A 22,329-nucleotide genomic window follows, 5' to 3' on the forward strand; every position below is an offset into this window, starting at 1 on the left:
CGTGGCAGCAATGAACACATTTTTTTAAAAAACAGTAACTCATTCCAGGAGTGAGGAGCACGAAATCAAAAAGCAAGTTTTCCCTAATTCCGTTTAAGCATGTGGAACCTGGAGTTTGAGCCAATCTTGAGAATCCTGCATGATGAGCACTAATGTATTCCATTCTAGCAGAGAGGAGACATAAAATGGCAATTCAGAATTCAGAAACGGTGCACCTCTCTGGACATCTCCATTTTCAAATGGAGGTAAAATAAAACTGGGCACACAAAAGCCAGAAGGAAGGAGGAATGAAAATTCATGCTTACATATTAAACATCAGTTGGATGAAAAATGAGACAAGAGCGTGCAAGAGAATGAGAAGAGAATGAAACAATGGACCAGGAGCGATGAAGTTTTAAACACAGCCACACAGCACAGAGACCATTTGCATTATGGAATGCCTATGAATGAACTAATACATGCATGAGCACTTAGCAACTCAAGTTCTACTGAAGCTGCACTCTAGTTCCACTCTAGTTGTTTGCAGTTGATTGATTATGACTCACCATAAGACAGCTGATTGGATAAGACTCGCCATCTAGCAGCTAACTGGTTAAGAACCATCATCAAGCGTCGGATTGGTTAAGACTATTAGACGCTCCATCAAAGGGGCATTGTTCGTCGAGCAGCTGATTGTTTAATGCTCTCCATCAAGGAGCTGATTGGTGTTAAGACTCTCCATCCGGCAAAGGGACATTCCTTCACAGAGGCCTATTCTCAAGCCCAACCATGCAGTAAACACACAGCCATACACCTTTATGGGAAGGGGAAAAGGCAGAATCCCCCCCCCCCCCCCCCCCCCCCCCCCCCCGCAATGAAGCACATTAGGCTAGAATAAAATAAGAACCACGGCAACAAGACTCCACCTCGAAAGCAAAGAGACGTTTTTCTCTTTCGCCAGAGGAACCGTTGACCGAAGAGTGAATGTTTAACCAGGACACATTAGGGAGGAACACGAGAGAGAGAGAGAGAGTGACGAGAGGTGTTTAACGCAGGACGGGCTTTTCCGCGAAACGTCCACACAATGAAAGGGTGAAATATGGAACACACCATTTCCATTACCTCCATCGTCCGACTCTTCGTCGTAGTCTTCGTCGTCCCCGGAAGACAAGGAATCTTTCAAGAGAATCACAAACACGCAAAGGTGTCACTTTCTGACAGTTGGGGTAGGGGTAGACACGACATAAATCACAGGAATCGATCGCTGCACCAAATTTGAAAATGGACAATGAAGCCCTAGTCTGACGGAATTCGTTTTACCCAAGGATGTCCTTTAATTGGAATTATTACCTATCACTCATGATTTTTATTCCGCCAGAATTTGCCATGTCGCTTTTTTTAACCCGGCTACAAAGTACGTTTCCTACTGTTTTTTTGGGGAAAATAGGTAACCAAGGTCCTCTGGTAATACTAGTCCCATGTGAATCTCAGTAATTTAAGAACATAATTTACTTTTTGGCGCACTTTTCTCCTTGTGTGGTATAAAAATTAGGGTTCTTCTCTCACGTCCATTGTCTCGTTTTCTTTTCGAAAGCCATGTCTAGTCTTCTATTGCCGCGAAATGTGACGCTTTTTTTTAGCTATCGGAAGTTTCGATATAAAACATCCGGGACACAGTCAGTAATTGGGGAGGGGTTACTGTGGATTTTTTTTTGTCCCGTCAGAATGCTCGGTTGGAAGTACCCACATAATAAGTTTTTTAAAAAAAAGTACATTACAGGCCCTCCTCGGGTAAAACTTATCCCCTCAGAACAGGGCTTTAGGACCCAGCCTCACTTCAACATCCGAAGCTTACATCAATCGCTGAACAAACTGCCACTGTTTACAGTGGAACTGCCTGAACGTAGGTGCAGCAGGAATGATACTGTGATTAATAGTGACTTCAAAGTCAGCCATTTTGAGTGTAAGTGCTGGAATGGACTGGTTGGGGGGTTGGGGGGGGGGGGGGGGGAATGGAGTCTTGGGTATGTTTGTGTTTAAGGACCTCCGTAATGACTAGACCCATTCATACAACGAGGAACGATCCTCTCTCGTACACTGTAGTCCTTTACCGTGAACCCAAACAAACTGCAGACGCGCCGTTTAAATCCAGTGTTTTGATAAGGATCTTAAATGCGTAAAATAATCATTTTGAAATGGCGTTCGTGCCACCGGTGGTCTGACGGCGGCGAACAATTTATGCTTGTAGTTGTGGCAGAGCGTCAGTCAAAAAACACAAATACACCTTTGTTCCCGTGCCGTCGTGTCAAACCTTTAAGCGACAGAAAGCTCCACCGGCAGTTAATCTGTCTGACCTTGAAGTTGCCGGTGCGTTTTCGAAATGAAGGTTAATGAAGGCCAGATGCTGGCACAGGTTGTGCGAACCGCGCCGTGCGTCGAGACTCCTGTCAAGGCCAAACCCTCGAGCTTCTCTCTGATCTCTGTTGTTCTCATTCTGGCATAATGGGCTGCATTCAGCGGCGCGGCTTCAGGTGACAAAGACGCGTTATGTTCTTAAGCGCAATCTTAAGCACCGACTGATTGACAAACAAGACCGAAATCACATTTTTTCTTTTGTGGATTGCCCCCGCAGCCAGTGCGCAAAACCACTTCTGTAGCTCTGTGTGCTAACCCAAACTGCCCTCGGGGCGACTCGTACATGGACGGAGGCCAAGGCTGGAGACGTATCTCTTTTAAACACCTGACACCTTGCTCAAATATTTAAAGAAGAGCGTCGGCGCTTGCCTTGATTTGCGTCCGGGGGGGGGGGGGGGGGGGGGTAAGGGGGGGGTGGGGGCGTGTGTTTTAAAGGCAGGGGTGAAAAGGGACAGGGTTGCCGTCACGATCTCCGTAGCGACAGTAACCGGGGGCCGGTCCGTGGATCTCGAGAGGGGGTTTGTGCTGCAGGGTCCGTCTTTGATAGAGGCTGGAGAAAGCCTCGCTCTCCTTTGGCCAGGTTCCCAGCGCACACACACACACACACACACACACACACACACATGCCGCATGCATACGCACACACGCACACACGCCGCACACACACACACACACACCCCGCACACACACACACACACACACACACACACACCGCACGCACACACACACACACGCACACACGCACACGCACACACACACACACGCACACACACACACACACACACACACACACGCCGCACGCACACACACACACACACACACACACACACACGCACACACACACACGCACACACACACACGCACACACACCCCGCACACACACACACACACACACACACACACACACACCGCACACACACACACACACACGCCGCACCCACACACGCCGCACGCACACACACACACACACACACACACACACCCCGCACACACACACACACCCACACGCACACGCACACACACACACACACATGCACGCACACTCACACACACCCCGCACACACACACACACACACAGCGCGCGAGCGAGAGAGAGAGGCTACGTTTCTAATTCCTCTCCACCCCATCTGTTTGCAATGATGCGGCCTTTCAGACTAATTGCTTTGTAATGAGTTGTCAATAACAGGCTCAGCTGGTACCTTGAATTTACTGGGAAATGAGGCAAATTAAACTGTCGCTACGCTCCCCCCCCCCTACTGCTCGTTCACATTTTTCTTTAAAGAAACACTCAGGCAATATTTTGGCCTTGAACAACTGGCTCCTTATGCCATGACATATCGGCGGCGGCAGTGTTGTTTTTTGGGGGTTTTTTTTGGAGTTTGTTGTTTATTGTAAAAACAGGGGAGGCTAGCGGGGGGCCGTCTGCGCTGCCGGGGGGGTCGACCGGGTCTGCGGTCGTGGCGGCGGGGGCTCGGCTGGAGTTGGCGGACGAACAGAAGCGGGGAGGAGGGCTCTTGGCCCCGCGAGAGGAACAAAAGAGCCCGGTACCGCCGCGCGACGGGCGCTAACCCAGAACCGTGCGGCTGCAGCGCCGCCAACTCTCCGCCAACAACGCTAACATTTCCTCTGGGTGAAATAACGCTAACTTTACCTCTGGAGAAACAGCGCTAACTTTACCTCTGGAGAAACAGCGCTAACTTTACCCCTGGACAAACAATGCTAACATTTCCTTTGGGTGAAATAACGCTAACTTTACCTCTGGGGAAACAATGCTAACATTTCCTCTGGGTGAAATAACGCTAACTTTACCTCTGGAGAAACAAGGCTAACTACCACTGAAGAAACAACATTAACTTTTCTGGCTGAAACAACACTAACTTTACCTCTAGAGAAACAATACTACACTGACTATACAGCTGCAGTCACAACGCTATTATCTTTACCTCAGAGTGAAGCGCAAACAAACAATAAGCTTTCCTCTGGATGAAACAATATTATCTGGGTAAAGGCCCCCAACACACTTTTAATACCAATACCAGCAATACAGGAACAGAGTGCTGGTCTGATAGAGCCCCTGCGACAGACCTTAATATAATCACCAGCGTGGTCCTGAGAAATCCCAGCCTCCTGACCAGCGGCGGAAGACCTCACACTATGGAGGGAAGGCTCTGATGCAAGAGCTCGTATCGTTTGTGTGAGATATTAAAAGCGCGCGATAGTGAAAGGGTAAACAATAATGCAGGCAGACGCCAAAACAGCCAGCCGTTCCCCGAGTGCCGGGAAAAGAAGGCGGCGCTCCGCATTCATTTCCTCTTAGTCACGGCTCCCAAAGCTCCGCCCCCTCGCCACACCTCCGAGGCGGCCATTTTTTCCCACACGTTAATTAACGGGAGCTTTTTTTATTTTTATTTTTGTAAGCCTGCACACGCCATTGGCTCGATGGTGTGATTGTAACCAGGTCACGTGGTTTTTGTTGTTAGCTTTTTCAGGCTGTGTGCCTTTTTTTGTTGTGTGTGTGTGTGTGTGTGTAATACGCTTCATAATACCTTTGTGTGAGACATTGAGTCTGAGAGCGCATAGTTTCCCACAGGAAAGCCACCTGTCAGGGTGCTGCACCTGGGACACTCAAATCTGGCCCTCGAGGCCAGCAGTGCTGCTGGCTTACATTCCTCCCCTCCAATCAGGGCCTGATTTAAACCAGGTGAGTTAAATCTCTGGCCAATCGGTGGCATTTGTCGACCAATTAACTATCGGGTAGAAAGGACAGCCAGCAGTACACCCCGTGTTCAGCGGCGGTGGGGCAAAGTCAACAGTCTGCATGAGCGATCATGATTATGAACTGGGGGGAAAAGATATTGCTGCATGACTGCATACGACACAATTAATTTTTCGATTATTAAAGTTTTTTAGCCCAGTGTTTCTTATACAGGGTGCGGATGGAAAATAGTTTATACGACTATAAAGCACACCTGTGAGCCGTGTACCTGCGAGCTGAGCGCGTTCCACAGCACTGGCTGATCCACTTTCTCAGACGGCATGCTGTTATTGCATCACCTTTCAAAAACCGCAGTCCCCAGTTTCTCATCCAGATTTTGTTTTTTTAACGCACAATCTCAGTTCAAGGCCTGAACCATTGTGGCAATACGGCAGCAACACTGAGTTTTTCCCTCCCTCCTTTTTTTAAAAGTAGTACTGTTATAAAAAATACTTGCCACTGTTGGGAATGTCACAGTCCAGATTCAGTGCTAGACGTGCACCCCTGTATTCCACAGGAGAACCTCAGATTTTAGGGATGCCATTCGAGAGCTCTCTCCCCCCCTTTCTTTCAACATTTAGGCTGGTTTCAGCTGGATTCTGATTGGCTGGGGACGGGGACAGGGACAGCGGCGTAACGAACGACGCTCCTCTCCCCTCCTCTCCGCGATCAGGGCCGAAGGTCCTCCTTATCTCGGCTGAGCGCGCCGTTGTCAGGGCGATATGCGCCAGCGGCTCGCTCGCCACGCGGCTGCTGAGCACGCCCGTTCGCTGGTGGCCTCGGGGCCAGCGTTTGAGGGGAGGACGGCGGTGCGAGCAGCCGAGCGGCTCTTGACGGGAGCTTTTTGGACAAAAGAGGCCCCCGACGCGGTCGCGTTCTGTCACGGGCGCCCCCACATCCCAACGGCTCATCTGGTTCGAACGCGGCCGTTTCCACCAGGAACAGGGGAACAGTAGCAGATATACACTTACTGTTCTGTGCTGTTCTATGCTCCTTTAACTCCTTAAGTAGCAGTTAGTCAGTTTAACTTCTGTACGCGAACACACACACACGCACACACACACACACACATACTCTCCCTCTCTCTTTCACACACAAAGTGCAAGTCAAGCCTATTGGCAACAGAATTAAAGGAAAAATAATAACTTCTTTTCTGTTCTAAATCACAATCACAACTTGAGGCAATTTCTAGCTAAATGGCCAGCCTAGATGGGTTTAATGACCTATCCTTGTCGTTGTGTGCTGTTCTTAAGTTCCTGAATCGTGATATGACAGTGTGATTGCAGAGTGGTCTTTAGATATCAGAAACTTAGAAACTTGAAACAGAACTCTGCAGAAGATTGTCTTACAGAAGACTGTCAGAGTTCTAAGTGCACAAGGGGGCCTTATTTCTGTCCAGAATTGGCTGGGTTGGGGTGGACGTATGGTGAAATGTAGGGGTCTCACTCCTCCACGGTGAAGGAGGGGTTAAAGTGTATCTGTATACTGTACATAATCTGTAATAATACGCATAGTATGGTGAATGTGTGATCAAGCGCTGCAGTGTTAAACCAGATGTCCCATGGGGGCTGGGGGCATGTTTTGGAAAAGCAGGTAAGCCGTACATATCAGAGAGAATCAGGCAGCTCCTGTTTCCTACGCTGTTGCCAGCTAACAGACACACACACGGCTTAGTTCAGACAAAGAGGGTCTGGTTCCTGTTCAGCGCTGGGCAAAGCGGCTTTAAATCTCTGTCAGATACCCCGCATCCTTCCACTAAAGCCATCTTCAGTATGGCTCTCTCTGCCGCTGCTAACTTAATTAGGTCATAACCGAGAGAGACCCGCTGTGTCTACTTCCCAGTGCATTATGGGACAGGTCTTAATGTTCTGTGGCTACCACACTACACCCAACCGACTGCAGAAATGCCTTCACAGAAGTGGTTTTGGTATCATGTGTAATGAAAGGACATTAGAACAGTGGTTGTGTGAGTTTCTGAACTCAGGACCAACCTTAATGAGAAAACACACTTCCTGACCTGTGCCCTTTATTTGTGATGTAGATTAACAGATGGCCAAATATGGAATGCATACCTTTGAACAAGCAAGTAAAGCAGTGTAGTGTTGAATCAGACTGGTGCAAATGTCCAAACACTGTGTATGAATACAGCCACTTTTGTCCGAACTCAACCCCCCACTCCCCCCCCTCCCTCCCCACATCTCTTATGTTAAACAAAATCTGATCATCAGAAGGACACAGGTGACCCAGAGGCGTAGCAGACCCGGTCGCTCTTACCTGCTACTTTGACAGTGAAGTTCCCGAGCAGCGTGTTGCCGTGCCAACAGGAGTAGACCCCCGAGTCCTCGTACGACACGTTGATGATGCGCAGCACCCGCTGCCCCACCCGCGTGCGGTTGCTAGGCGACAGCGCCGCGCTGTCCTTGAGCCATGTGATCGGCTGTGCCACGCCCTGGGGGCTGCAGCTCAGGTCCAGGGTGTCGCCGACCCCAAGGACGAAATCCTCGAGGAAGGCCGCCTCACTGGATACAGAGTCTGAGGTAAACAAGGGGGGGGGGGGGGGGGGGGATGGGTTAATATCAGCATCAGAATCCAAACTCATTTCGGAATCAGAACTCTCTGTGGAATTAATACCTGCATTAGAAATGAAGGTCACATGGGACTTTGAACAAAGGTAGTCAAAACTCACTTTAGAACCGACGCACTTTTCAATGAAAACTCACGGTGGAATCAAGACTCGTATTAGAGCGCAAAATCAGAGTTGAAACCGCTGGGATTTTAAGTAGTCAGAAGCTGCTTGGCTTTGACAACATATGCTATTTACTGAGAAATGCTGAACTGGTGAAAACAGCGCATTAAAATTTGGGAGCGCATTAAGACCCGAGCCTGTGTAAGTAACACAGAGAACATGAAGCAGTCAGAACTGCATTCGGACCTCGCTGGCACTTCACATACCCGTGCGTTCAGTCACTCGGTCTTCAGACGGAAAAGTTTGACAGAGCTCGCAAAAAACCGTCTCGACAGAGTCGTGTTAAACAAATAGTGAGAGGAGTGAGACGGTGCGTGTCTTACGGGGTTTTATTCACTGCCCTTGGAAGAGAGCGTCAGTCTGTGATTTACTGCAGGTTTATGGACCGCACCGACGTCCTCGTCCCTCAGCGCCAAAGCGGCGTCCGCCATTACTGTCCGCGCGACTACGAGCCGGGGCGTCGGGTCGGACCGGACCCTGAGGGTCGCCAAAAACGGGACCGTCCCGCCCCCGCCCCGGAGTGTGAGGAGGACGAAGAGCGGGTCGAGCAAACCGCCATCGACGGGGTGCGAGCGAGTGCTAGCGCGCGGGCGGGGTCGGAGGGGGGAAAGCAAACACGCCTCCTCCTTTTTCCCCTCCATGGAAGGAACGGGCCCAGCCGAACTTCAAACAGAGGAATAAATCTCTGTCACCCCCCCCTCGCCCCCCCCCCCCCCCCCCCCCCCCACTCCCCCTTCGCCCCCGCCAGCTCTGTGCCTCAGCCTTTCCGTACCTCTGACTCCGAGGCGGCTCGTTTAGGCGACGGGCCGTCCCGGGACAGGAGCTCTTTACGGTGAGGTCACGCAGTCCCGGAGCGAACAGAAACCCCTTCAGCACCCGCCCTGGGTGTGCGGGCTGCGGACGTGTGGCAGAATACATTAAACACAAACGCGCTTTGTGGTGCGGCTGGCCAATGAGAGGCTCGATACTGAGGTGAGTGATAGAGGCTGGCCAATGAGAGGCTCAACAATGAGGTGAGCTGCCTAGACTAGCCAATGAAATAAGTGGTAGACGCAGGTCAATGAGGTGACCTACTCAGACTGGTCAATGAGATAAGGGGTAGAGGCTGGCCAATAAGGTGAGCTGACCAAACTGGCCAATGAGATGCGAGATGGAGACTGGCCAATGAGGTGAGCTGCCTAGACTGGCCAATGAAATAAGTGGTAGACTCTGACCAATGAGATAAGCAATAGCGGCTCGCCAATGAGGTGATTTGCTTAAACTGGCCAATGGGATGAGCGGTAGAGGCTGGCCAATGAGGTGATTTGCTTAAACTGGCCAATGAGATGAGCGGTAGAGGCTGGCCAATGAGGGCTGCCTAGACTGGACAGCGAGCAGCATGTGCTGGCCAGGAGCGTGTCTGTCTCAGGTTGACTGATCGCAAATCTGAAAGGAAAACCTGTTCAGTGTGTGGCTCTCCTGTTTAATGTGCCCAGACAAAGACAGGCGTAAACTTGGACCGTCGGTGAATTCCTCCTTGGTGCCAAAACCCAGACACAGTAACATATGTCTGTGTTCAAACAATGCCAACGCAGGCCATACATGGGCCTTTTCTGATTAGCAATTGAGCAACGGGACGTCCTGAGTCAGAGATAAATGTTATTTTCATAGTGAGTTTGCAGGCCTTCTAAAGTCAAACAGACACCCAGGAGAACAGCAAAGATTAACAGTCTCGGTCTCACCCCAGCTGGACGTCCTATCTTCCCCTTAATCAAGACGAGCGCTTTAATTACAGTTCCAAATTACGTTTCGCAGGAAGCCTCTGAGAGCTCTGGCTGGTCTCGTTCCTCTCTGGGAGGGAAATGTGGTCGTCTCTCTCCGCCGCTCGAAATTCAGTTGGCGTTGCTCACTCCCCCGTTCGAGACGCGCAGACTTTTGAATCGTGTTGCTGCAGACACGGGTGACTCACAGATCTCACACAGGTGACTCACAGATCTCACACAGGTGAGACAATCCTGAGCTCTCGTTTTGGAGAAGGATGGAAAGCGTGGAAGGAGGGAAGGCCACAGCTGGCGCTTCAGACAAAAATCTAAACTGGGCTTTACTTTCCTGAAGTTCAAGGCACTTTTGTTGGAGGAAGACAGGGAAAGATTTGCATGATAGAAATTATTAATATTTAATGGTAATACCCGCCATTTTGGCTCTTGTGATTTTAAACAGTGCTTTCGGATTATCTTGGCTTCTGCTTGGTGCATGTTTCCCCAAGTGTTTATGGGTAACTGTTGAAACCGCTCCTGCACTGAACTCCGTCTTTGCGAAGCAGGCTAAATTTGTTGTGGAGAACTCCTAGCTGCTTTGGAAGGTATTTGGGGTGAGAACCCACAAGTTTCTTGTCATGCAAACAGGGGGTTACCTGATGTCCCTCTTCAGGGGAACTCCACCCGCAGAACTATCTCCCTCCCTCTCTAAATGAAACCGTTGGCTTTGTGAATACGGTTTTTACACTGAACGCTGACATTAAAATGCTAATAGCGGCAGCCAGACGTTAGCCTCGTTGTCTCGTTGGCTGCGGCACGTTTGAGTTTTCATCCGCCCCGTTCGGACTGCGTGGTGTTCTGGACTTGGGGCCAAGCTGGAATTGGGGTGTGTTTGCGGAGTGCGTGCGGCCTGTCGGAGGGGGGGGGTGGGGGGGGGGGACTGACGGTGCACTTTGGCCACTTCATAAATCACAGGGCTAAGCCGCGCGCCCTTGGCCCGAGATCATAACAAACCTCACCTCGGGACAGCCCAAAGGCCTGCACCCCCGAGGCCAGCAGCAGCCCCTGTTCCTGACGGGACCTCAACACTCTATTTATCTTCATTTTTTTGGGGGAACCACTTCATATGCTAGGGGAGTGTTGGGAGGTGCAGTATTTGTACACCTGGCCCCGTTGAGCCCGCCTCCCAAAGTGAAGACATGACAGTCGTGGGATGGGGAACTGGCGGTACGGCCACCCCACCCCCCCCCCCCCCCCCCAGAGGAGGTGCCTTGTATCAGTGACCCCAACTTCCCCTACTAATCGTGACCCCAACGACCTGCTGTCCCTAGAGAGCCACCCTTTACCTTCCTGGCTTTAAGGAAGACTGAAAGAGGGGAAGGAGGGGGGGTCTACCCCCTCCCAAAACCTTCCTTTCATTCATTCATTCATTCATTCATTCATTCTCTCCCCCCTCCCTCCCTCCCTCATTCAGGTGGGATGCAACTCCTCAGGAGTGAACGATCTTATAATCACTCTGACGTGACTGTCGGTGGGGGGGGGCTTTAGACTAAGTGTCCCTGCGAGGGAGGTATCTAACTAAGAAAAAAGGCCCAGAATCGCAAAGCCTTTAAGAGGGAAAGCGTGGAGTGTATCCCCCTCTTAAACAAGTCGAGGGTACGGCGTGAAACCCGATCCAGACGCCCGTCACGTTTAGGTTTTCATTTTTTCACCGGCGCTCCCCGTCCTCCTCCTCCACGGGTGATCCGCTGTCACTCAGGGAGACTATAAAGGCCGCTTGTTCTCTGGAGCCGTCCCGCGGCGTGACGCAACACCGGGGACAGGTTAAAACAGGCCGGGCCTACGGGCTCCGCAAAAACACACACACACACACACACACACACACACACACGGGCCGCCACCCCTGCTCCCGGATTCCCCCGAAAACATTTAACAGTTACTTTATTGGGCCCGCTCCAGAAATAGCAGCGCATACCTTTTAAGACAAATCTACACGCCGAGTTCTTTTGAACGTGATTGGATCCAGATGGAAAAGGAGCAGGCATCTGTCTTTACCCGGCCCTCTCTCTCTCTCTCTCTCTCTCTCTCTCTCTCTCTCTCTCTCTCTCTCCCTCTCCCTCTCTCTCTCTCTCTCTCTCTCTCTCTCTCTCTCTCTCTCTCTCTGTGTATAACGCAGCGCTCATACACGGTCGGGCCTGCCGACGTCCGCAGTGTGAAATGGCACAGCGAGAATACTGAAGCCGCTTATGGTCGTGGAATGAGATATTGTATATTTGTGTGTGTGTATATGTGATTTTGCAAGTGTAGGTAAATTACTCTTTTGTTCCATCAGTTTAACAACGTAGCGTTCTGAACTAAAACTTTAATGTAACTTTATGAACTAGAAAAATATTGCAAATATTTTCCACATCTTGCTGGAATTGTAATTATGTGTGTGTGTGTGTGTGTGTGTGTGTCTGTGTGTATACGCATTTGTGTGTGCACGCCTGTGTGTGTGTGTGTGTGTGTGTATGTGTATGTGTGTACCTGTGTGTGCGTGCGTGTGTGTGTGTGTGTGTGTACCCGTGTGTGTGTCTGTGTGTGTGTGTTTGTGTGTGTGTGTGTGTACCCGTGTGTGTGTTTGTGTGTGTGTATGTGTGTACCCGTGTGTGTGTGTGTGTATGTGTGTACCTGTGTGTGCGTGTGTGTGTGTGTGTGTGTGTGTGTGTGTACCCGTGTGTGTGTCTTTGTGTGTGTGCCCGTGTATGTGTGTACCTGTGTGTGTGTGTGTGTGTGTTTGTGTGTGTGTGTGTGTGTGCTCTTGCATGTGTGCGAAAATTGCAGAACCAAATAATCTCTGGTCCACGCCGCACAGCTGAGCGAAACGATCAGAGCTTTTATTAGAGTTTAAACTGTGGAAAAAAAAACTGGCCAATAAAACCAGCCGATGCAAACGGGCGCAGCGGCGGCGGGACCCGCTAATGAACCCGGCACAAAAAGACCCCTTTCTGGCTCCGCCGCGGCCTGAACGGGAGCCCACGGAGGCACAAAGCCCGTCCCCCCCCCACCCCCTCCCCAAAAAAAAAACACGGCCCAGGCTGCCAGCTCCCGCGTCACATGACCCCCCGCGCTGCTTTCCGAACACAAAAGTGCGAATTTCTCCCTCCTCTGCTTCACAGCGTATGTGTGGATTGTAAATCCTGGTCCTCTTGGAGGAAGAAAAAAAAAGGGGGGGGGGGGGGGTTCTCTCTCCTTTTTTTTTTTTTTTGTAAACGCGCGGTCCCCTAATCTCTGTTTAATATGGCTTTGGCCCGGATGTAGAGTCCCTGGACAATGTCTTTAATCTGGGACTGCCTGACAACCTCACACTATCAAAAGCGAGGAGGAGGAGGAGGAGGAGGGGGGGGGGGAGAGAGAGAGAGAAGGGGGGGGGGCATTGTATGGAGATCAAGGCAGAGGGGCTTCCCGCCCCCCAGCGCCCAATAGAGAGGCGCTTTATCAAAAGCCCCAAAGTTAAAGATAGCCGTTGCTTCCAAACATCCACCGAACTCACCCCCCGCCCCCCTCCCTCGCCTTCCGCCTCCTCCCCAGCCACGCTAATTAACATCGGAAGCTACTGTACGTCCAGAGAGCGTGGTTACAGCCAAATCGCCCCCACGCCCGGCTCACCCACCCCCCCCCCCCCCCCCCCCCCCACACCCCCCCACCCCCCCCGCCCCCTTCCGACAGCGGCTGTATTTAGCTGGTGGTAATTGTCATTCAGAAGACGAACTGGCCTAGTTTCAATTCACCAAATGCACTGTAAACGGCTGTCTTGGAAGAACACAGAGTCGACCCCCCCCCCCCATTTAAAAAAGCAAGGAAATTATGAGATGAATAAATTGCGGTCAATCCAGGACGTCTCTGTCCGTCCATCGGATGTCCGGCCGCTGGCTAATCCGTCCCCGCAGAAAGCACCTCTACAACCACAGGGGCTGCCAGTACTGCCCAGTGCAAGCTGAACAGACTTATTGTAGATTATTGGCTGGATCACTCCTTGTCATTAATCCTACTGTTCGCCCCCCCCCCCCCCTCCTCTGTGAACTTGACACCGCCTCGTACTTGTCTGTCTCTGGTCAGTCAGCGAATTTCATTTTCTTTCAGTCTTATTTCAGTCTTAGTGTACCTGGTGAACCCGAGCGAAAAAAGATCATTTGTAGATAAAGTGTTCCTGTATCGTTTTCATTTGCGAGTTAAATTTGACACGGGACGGAACAGAGCTGGTGCTTGCTGACCTCACAATGGGGGGAGGGGAGGGGGGTGGGGTCAGTGGAGGGGGGTAGAGCTGATTGAAACATCTCCCCCCCCCCCCCCCCAAAAAAAAAGGGGGCGCCTCCATTCTGACGCACGCGACCCCAGCGTGACCTCCCACGGTGTGGACCCCGCCCACTTCCCCCGGGCCGGACGGGTTCACAAACTGAGATATCAATGTCACCTCCTCTTTCACCAGGCCTTCTCAAAAAAAACCTGCTTCCAAAAAAAGAAAAAACCACCGCTAATCGCGTTCCCCTATGGTGAACTCCGTAATTACAATAACTTAGCAGATGCCATTACCCAACGTCGCTTACAAAACAAAGAGCTGTTCAGATGGGTTTACAAGAACAGGAGTTCCTGCATTAAAGGGTAATTCATTTTTTAGTCCCGTAACTCTGCTCCCGTTTAAGGAGAGAGAGAGAGACACACGTACACACACCTGACATCACTTACGGCCTTCTCCGTTATAGGCCTTCTTTTTTTTTTTTTTAACTGATCCGTAATATTGCATTCATATTGCGCATAGCTTCTTTTCGTAACCTCTGCTTTTGCAAGAACAAGTGGCTACTTTTTGCCGTGCCAATAAATCACTTTAGAATTTAGAAATTTGAAATTTGAGAGAGAGAGAAACAGGCCGAGAGAGAGAGAGCGCGAGCGAGTGGTTCTGGCCAATCATAGCAGCCGCAGGACCCCAGGTGCTCTCTGAATGGCCAGCGTTCGGCCGCGGCTCACGGCGCAGTCGGTGCGTGAAATTGAATTGCGTGGGGCCGGCGGTGCGAGGACGGAGCGTACGTGCGCAGGGGAGAATGTCATCGCCGAGCGGGAAAAGGCCTAATCCGTCTCTGCTACCCTCTCGAATCCGCACCCCCCCCCCCCCCCATCCCGAGACCCCCCCACCCTCCCCTTACCGAGCCCTCGAACCGAAAAAAGCAACTGCGGTGGGAGAGAGAGGCTCCTCTTGTGTGGGGGAACAACTGTGTGCAGTTGTCCCAGGATATCTACATGAGTGCATAACAGCCATCAATCACTCTCTGCTGGTCTCTTCCTCCTCCCACCTTCCCACAATTCCCTCTGCTAGAGTCAGCTTCCTGTTCAGAGAGTGGCACCTCTCTTCCCCTGTTTGGAAGCTCTGAAGCTCCAGACTGTGCCCTGTGCTCCTGTTCGGATACACGTACGATCGTTATTCCAGCTTCCGCCTACATCTCTCATAGCTCTCCCAGCTTCAGTGTACATCCCTGACAGCTCTCCCAGCTTCAGTGTACATCCCTGACAGCTCTCCAGCTTCAGTGTACATCTCTCACAGCTCTGTGGGTTCGCTTCTCTGGGTCTCTGGTGATGTAAGTGACAGCGTAGCCCCCAGCAACTTAAACAAAAGCACATGCAGCAGCCCAGCCCAGTCCAGCAGCCCCTCAGCCCAGCCTAGTCTGCTCGGGGGGGGTGCAGAGGGTGGCTAATCTGCTCACAGCACAGGTGTGTGTGTGTGTGCATGTGTACTGTGTGTGTGTGTGTGTGTGTGTACGTGTACAGTGTGTGTGTGCAGGGGCGCAGGGTCGCTGACAATCACTGACAGTTTCGGGCCTCAAACGGAGTTTAATAAAGCGGGGGGAGACGTCTGTTACCCCCGGCGACGGGGGGAGACGCCCGTCTGTCCGGAGCTCCTCTCGCTTAGCTCACTGCGCAAACATCCCGTCAGTCTGGCCTGGCGCTAGCGCTAGCGTCCGGCCCGCCGCGGCCGCGCCGGCACAGCCGCACAACAAAGCTCTTTGTGTCCCGGCGGCCCTGCCTTATCCCAGCCATCTCAACAATTTCCTTAAGGGGGAGACCTGTAATTAAAAAACCGGCCGTACGTCAAACCCTGGCTGACAGCTCGGAGTCGCTGCGAACTGTCCAGAGCCGCTCGGCGCTGTAAATCAAAAAAAGCCTTTCTCGCTTGACTGTGAGAGAGATAGAGAGAGAGAGAGAGAGAGGGGGAGGGGGAGAGAGAGAGAGAGATAGAGGGAGAGAGAGTGAGAGAGTGAGTGAGAGAGAGAGAGATAGAGAGAGAGAGAAAACAGAGAGGGGACGGCGAGAGAGAGAAAAAGAGAGAGAGAGTGAGAGAGATAGAGAGAGAGAGGCTGGGAGAGAGAGAGGGAGATAGAGAGAGAGAGTGAGAGAGTGAGTGAGAGAGAGAGAGAAAACAGAGAGGGGATGGCGAGAGAGAGAAAAAGAGAGAGAGAGAGAGAGAGGCTGGGAGAGAGAGAGGGAGATAGAGAGAGAGAGAGTGAGTGAGTGAGAGAGAGAGAAAACAGAGAGGGGATGGCGAGAGAGAGAGTGAGTGAGAGGGAGTAGATATGAGGGAGGGAGAGAGAGAGAGAGCACAGTCTGTGATTCTGTGTTCTGCATGTAATACGCAGAAAGGTTTCAGATGTTGACCTGTGATACATATAGCCAAACATCTGCTGGGGTATCAGTGCTTACTGGGGCTCTTCTGTGATTGGCCGGGGGTAGTCTCGCATCACACGCACTAGGCTAGACGATATTGCAGTAGCAATAACTAGTGCGTTAGCTCTGGCATGGGATACGGCTGGATTGTGAGGCTAACAAGCATATCACGATACAGGGCACGTCTCTGCTACCTCCTGAGTGCTTGGGTAAGATTTAAAGTAAACTCTGTGTCTCCTTCCAAAGCTGAGCTCTGCGCAGCTCACTCATAGAGGATATGGAGAATCACACATGTGTGTGTGTGTGTGTGTGTGTGTGTGTGTGTGTGTGTGGGGGGGGGGGGGGTCAAGTTTAGTCAAGTCAAACGCCAGTGTATCAGTGTTCCAGCACAGTCTAAAAGCCCCTGTATCAGTGTTCCAGCACAGTCTGAAAGCCCCTGTATCAGTGCTCCAGCACAGTCTAAATGCCACAGTATCAGTGTCCCTGCACAGTCTAAATGCCACAGTATCAGTGTCCCTGCACAGTCTAAATGCCACAGTATCAGTGTTCCAGCACAGTCTAAAAGCCACAGTATCAGTGTTCCAGCACAGTCTAAATGCCCCAGTATCAGTGTATCAGTGTTCCAGCACAGTCTAAATGCCCCAGTATCAGTGTATCAGTGTTCCAGCACAGTCTAAATGCCACAGTATCAGTGTTCCAGCACAGTCTAAATGCCCCAGTATCAGTGTATCGGTGTTCCTGCAGTCTGGAGCTCTGTGTTTGTTTCCCCCAGCGCCTGACTGGCAGTAATGGAGTTTAAATGGTGGCGGTGAGGGAGCTGAGGGCCGTAAATCTCCCGCCCTGAGCAGTGAAAGCGGATCCTGAGAGTCTCTCAGTTTTACTGCCCTGCTGAAGACCAAGAAATCCTGCCGGTATTTACAGCCTGCGCTGAGAGAAGGTGAGAGGGGAGGCGGCGTGCACGCACACGCATGTACACGCACACGCACACACATGTACATGCACGCACACGCATGGACACGCACACGCACACGCATGCACACACACACGCACACGCATGCACACACACACGCACACACATGTACACGTACATGCACGCGCACACGCATGTACATGGACGCGCCCACGCATGTACACGCACACGCACACGCATGTACACGCACACGCACACACACACGCACACGCATGTACATGGACACGCACACGCATGTGTGTGTGTACGTGCTGTGTGTAAGTGCTGGGTGTGTGTGTGTGTGTGTGTGTGTGCGTGCTGGGTGTGTGTGTGTGTGTGTGTGTGTGTGTGTCTGGGTGTGTGTATGTGTGTGTGTCTGTGTGTGTGTGTGTGTGTGTACGCGCTGTGTGTAAGTGCTGCGTGTGTGTGTGTGTGTGTGTGTGTGTGTGTGTGTACGCGCTGTGTGTAAGTGCTGGGTGTGTGTGTGTGTATGTGTGTGTGTGTGTGTGTGTGTGTGTCTGTGTGTGTGTGTGTGTGTGTGTCTGTGTGTGTGTGTGTGTGTGTACGCGCTGTGTGTAAGCTCTGTGTGTGTGTGCGTGCGTGTGTGTGTGTACGCGCTGTGTGTAAGTGCTGGGTGTGTGTGTGTGTATCCGCTGTGTGTAAGCTCTGTGTGTGTGTATGCGCTGTGTGTAAGTGCTGGGTGTGGGTGTGTGTGTGTGTGTGTGTGTGTGCGTGCGCTGTGTGTAAGTGCTGGGTGTGTGTGTGTGTGTATCCGCTGTGTGTAAGCTCTGTGTGTGTGTGCGTGCGTGTGTGTGTGTACGCGCTGTGTGTGTGTGTGTGTGTGTAAGGGTGGTGCGTACCTGCAGGCGGGGCCGTGGGCAGCCTGGCGCTGTGTATGTGTGGGTGTGTTTGCGTGCGTGTGTGTGTGTGTGTACGCGCTGTGTGTGTGTGTGTGTGTGTAAGGGTGGTGTGTACCTGCAGGCGGGGCCGTGGGCAGCCTGGCGCTGGCGCAGCAGTGCAGACACACGGAGCAGTAGAAGCAGAGGCTCCACAGGGAGATCATTCCTCTGGAGGGCAGGGGGAGGCGGGGACCGCTGCTGCCCGCGGCCGAGTCAGGCATCCTCCGCGCGCACGCGCATGCTCCAGGTCCAACGCAGGGCCCGCCAGCCCCTCAGCACACACCTGGGACACGGGGAGAACACGCCGTCAGACACACGCAGGACAAACACGACGTCTGGAGCTGGACAGGTATAGAGCTCTGAGCTGGACAGGTACAGAACTCTGAGCTGGACAGGTATAGAGCTCTGAGCTGGACAGGTATAGAGCTCTGAGCTGTACAGTATAGAGCTCAGCTGGACAGGTATAGAACTCTGAGCTGTACAGGTATAGAACTCTGAGCTGTACAGGTATAGAACTCTGAGCTGGACAGGTATAGAACTCTGAGCTGTACAGGTATAGAACTCTGAGCTGTACAGGTATAGAACTCTGAGCTGGACAGGTATAGAACTCTGAGCTGTACAGGTATAGAACTCTGAGCTGGACAGGTATAGAACTCTGAGCTGTACAGGTACAGAACTCTGAACTGAAATCCTTGCCCCCGCCATGTTGAAGCTCAAAGTTTTCCAACTGGCTGGAGTTATGAATATTCACAGAAGCGTTCTTCAAAACAGAACAAGCACTGTCTCTGTAGAAGACAGGATCCTCTTTCATCCGCTCTGAAAGAAATATGGCTTAATTTGGCATAGCGTGTCGTAATCCGATTGGATGTGCCTAATTAGAACGCGTAAATACGCATCTAATGGACGTTGCCATGACAACATCGAGTCACAGACAGTAAGCGGAAATAAGTTAAAGTTTCCTGGCTGGGAAGTGTGTCGCTGACCAGAAAAGGCTGAGCGGGCTAGCTAGCTAGCTAACTAGCTTCAACAACAGAAAAATGGGATCAGTGTTTGCTAAGAGGGATCAAGTCATGTAAATCGTGTCTGAGTCATCATCTCTTGTGCAAGGTCATTCCTTCCATTTTATCGTGGAAAAGCTGTACAACAAATCCCAGCTAATGTTCCAGTGCAACGAACCACTGACGTTCCGATGATTCATTAATCCAACTGTCAGAAAATTTTCTTGCATCAGCAATTTCTCTCTCTCCGAATATGGTGGTGAAGAAGTGGCAGGAACGTGATGCATAGCTAGCATAGCAACCGTGGAACCTCCCCAGAACTTCCTGGTTACGGATTTGCGGAGGATAATGTAAATCTATGCGCTTGCGAATCTGGTTAGCATATAGAGTATCTGTGCTGTAACTCCAAAATCCCTGTGATGATTGAGTGGGGAGGTGGGTGTGTGTGTGTGTGGGGGGGGGGGGGGGGGGGGGGGGTAGGGGGGGTTGCACTAGGGCATGTCATTGTATAATACCACATTCACAGTTGTGCAGGGAACTTGGAACATAGTGGTGTAAATACAGAAGAAACATTTCACACACTGGCTCTCTCTCTTTCTCTGCCCCCCCCCCCCCCCCCACACACATACACCCCCCCGGTCTTGCCTGTCAAGGCAGCGGAGTGCAGCCTCGACTCTTGGAGGAAATGTAAACTGTAGAAACTGGAACCGTCATCGTTTAAGCCGTAGCAGTTTGCTTTTCTTTCCCATGAAATCTTTCATATTTGGCTCCAGCAGATGCCCAGTGGGGGGTCGAGCTGGGTAGGGGCGGGGTGGGGGGGGGTGGTAGGGGATGGATGGATGGGGGGGGGGGGGGGGGTGGATGGGTCAGGGCCAGGGGATGTTGGGGGGGGGGGGGGGATAACATTTAAGCTGACAAAAAAAAAAAAACCCACAAGCGAGCTAAACAACGTCCGCATACCTCGTTTTATACGGTTCGGGGGGAACAGCAGCTGTAATTGTGCGCCAGTCTGTTACTCTGCACTGTTCAGGAGAGTAACTGGAGAAACCCCCCCCCCCCCCTCCCCCCGCCTCACACCCCACACCCCAAAATGAAAAAGCAGCCTCGATTTCAACACGGTTTATTTACACAGTTTGATAAGAGCGCTGGTCTGTGCTCACGCTGGGGCTAGACGTTGGCCTGCTCGTTTGAAACAGCGAAGACGTCTGACAGACCCTTTCTTATCCCGGGAATGTAGACCCCCTCATTTACAGCAGAAAGGACCCTGTATTTGGGCAGACTTGCCCTCATTTACAGGAGAGAGGACCCTGTATTTGGGCAGACTTGCCTACCCCACAGAATAATCCACAGTCTCATGGAAGCCTACCTTCAGCTAACATGGCAATCTGAAACTGGCTAGCTCTAAGTCAAAGTTTCCGTATAATTTCTAAAATATTGGCAACTTGGAGGTTAAAAAAAACACACACAGGACAGCCGCTGCTAATTAGCAGGTAAACTCTCAAAAACGAAATGCAAAAAAAAAAAGAAAAATTAAATGCAAAAGAATTTTATGAGGAATCTGAACAGAAATGCCATGGATGACATTACCCTGACATCTGAAACAAAACTTTGAAAAAGTCCCTCCCACTTCACAGTTTGGAATTAACTCTGTACATGTTCAAGGAAATATAAAATCATTCGATCATGTGTTTTTCTTTTTCCAGCAAAATTTCAAAAGACGCTGTGTAAATAACCAAAATATGAATGCCTCTCTTTTGTGTTTAGCACTCTGGTAAAACTGCAATATGAAAGGTTTCCCCACTAAAAAGGATCTTGCTCAATTTCACAGAGTAACTGATCACAAACAGTGCAGCTAAACCAGTGGCCTTAGGTCTCCGCCTGTTGATAGCCACAGATAAATAGCTCTTGCAGTCCACTGCCAGACGGTGCTCCGATGGGGAGCTGCACTCTAATCACAGCTGAAGTCCCTCAGTGTCTCAGTTTGCTCTGAAAAGCCAGGGGTTTGTTTGCGCTCTGCCGCCCCTGCAATTAATTCCCATAAACGAGAAGCCTCTCTCCCTCCCAGGTAAATCACGGTGCTCTTTATTGGCAGCTTGGGCTCTGGCTTAACATGAAACAGATCGGCTGTGGCTGTGCTTAAGGACCTGCTCCACAGTCTCTACGGGCCTCCTCTATACTGTTCACTCTCTCTTATACTCTTATATACCTCTATACTGTTCACTCTCTCTTATACTCTTATATACCTCTATACTGTTCACTCTCTCTTATACGCTTATATACCTCTATCCTGTTCACTCTCTCTTATACTCTTATATACCTCTATCCTGTTCACTCTCTCTTATACGCTTATATACCTCTATCCTGTTCACTCTCTCTTATACGCTTATATACCTCTATCCTGTGCACTCTCTCTTATACTCTTATATACCTCTATACTGTTCACTCTCTCTTATACTCTTATATACCTCTATACTGTGCACTCTCTCTTATACTCTTATATACCTCTATACTGTTCACTCTCTCTTATACTCTTATATACCTCTATACTGTGCACTCTCTCTTATACTCTTATATACCTCTATACTGTTCACTCTCTCTTATACTCTTATATACCTCTATCCTGTTCACTCTCTCTTATACTCTTATATACCTCTATACTGTTCACTCTCTCTTATACGCTTATATACCTCTATACTGTTCACTCTCTCTTATACTCTTATATACCTCTATACTGTTCACTCTCTCTTATACGCTTATATACCTCTATACTGTTCACTCTCTCTTATACTCTTATATACCTCTATCCTGTTCACTCTCTTATACGCTTATATACCTCTATACTTTTCACTCTCTCTTATACTCTTATATACCTCTATCCTGTTCACTCTCTCTTATATACCTCTATACAGCTCACTCTTTCTTCTTTACCTCTAGACTGGTCACTCTCTCTTCTATACCTCCGTACTGTTTACTCTTTTTTCTTTACCTCTTGACTGTTCACTCTCTTCTATACGTCTGTACTGGTCACTCTCTTATATACCCCTACACTGTTCACTCTCACTTATATACCTCTATACTGTTCAGCTCCATTCTCCAATCCTCCTCTGTTGTGCAATTTTTCCTCTTCTTCCTCTATACTATTCACCCTTTCTCCCTCTT

At 50.6% G+C, this 22,329-nt stretch overlaps 1 protein-coding gene across 1 annotated transcript in view; it reads right to left on the bottom strand.

Annotated features, from left to right (window-relative positions):
* Positions 1-22,329, bottom strand: part of fgfr3 (fibroblast growth factor receptor 3) — a 55,716-nt gene that overhangs the window by 27,146 nt on the left and 6,241 nt on the right. Inside the window, exons 2-5 of the mRNA XM_035417983.1 lie at positions 18,249-18,455; positions 7,424-7,681; positions 1,090-1,155; positions 109-164 (exon numbers count right to left, since the gene is read on the bottom strand). Of these exons, the coding sequence (XP_035273874.1) occupies positions 109-164; positions 1,090-1,155; positions 7,424-7,681; positions 18,249-18,393 (525 nt within the window). The 5' untranslated portion in view covers positions 18,394-18,455. The remainder of the gene's footprint in view (positions 1-108; positions 165-1,089; positions 1,156-7,423; positions 7,682-18,248; positions 18,456-22,329) is intronic.

This window comes from Anguilla anguilla, chromosome 5 (genome assembly GCF_013347855.1).
Source record: "Anguilla anguilla isolate fAngAng1 chromosome 5, fAngAng1.pri, whole genome shotgun sequence".
Lineage (NCBI taxonomy): Eukaryota > Metazoa > Chordata > Actinopteri > Anguilliformes > Anguillidae > Anguilla > Anguilla anguilla.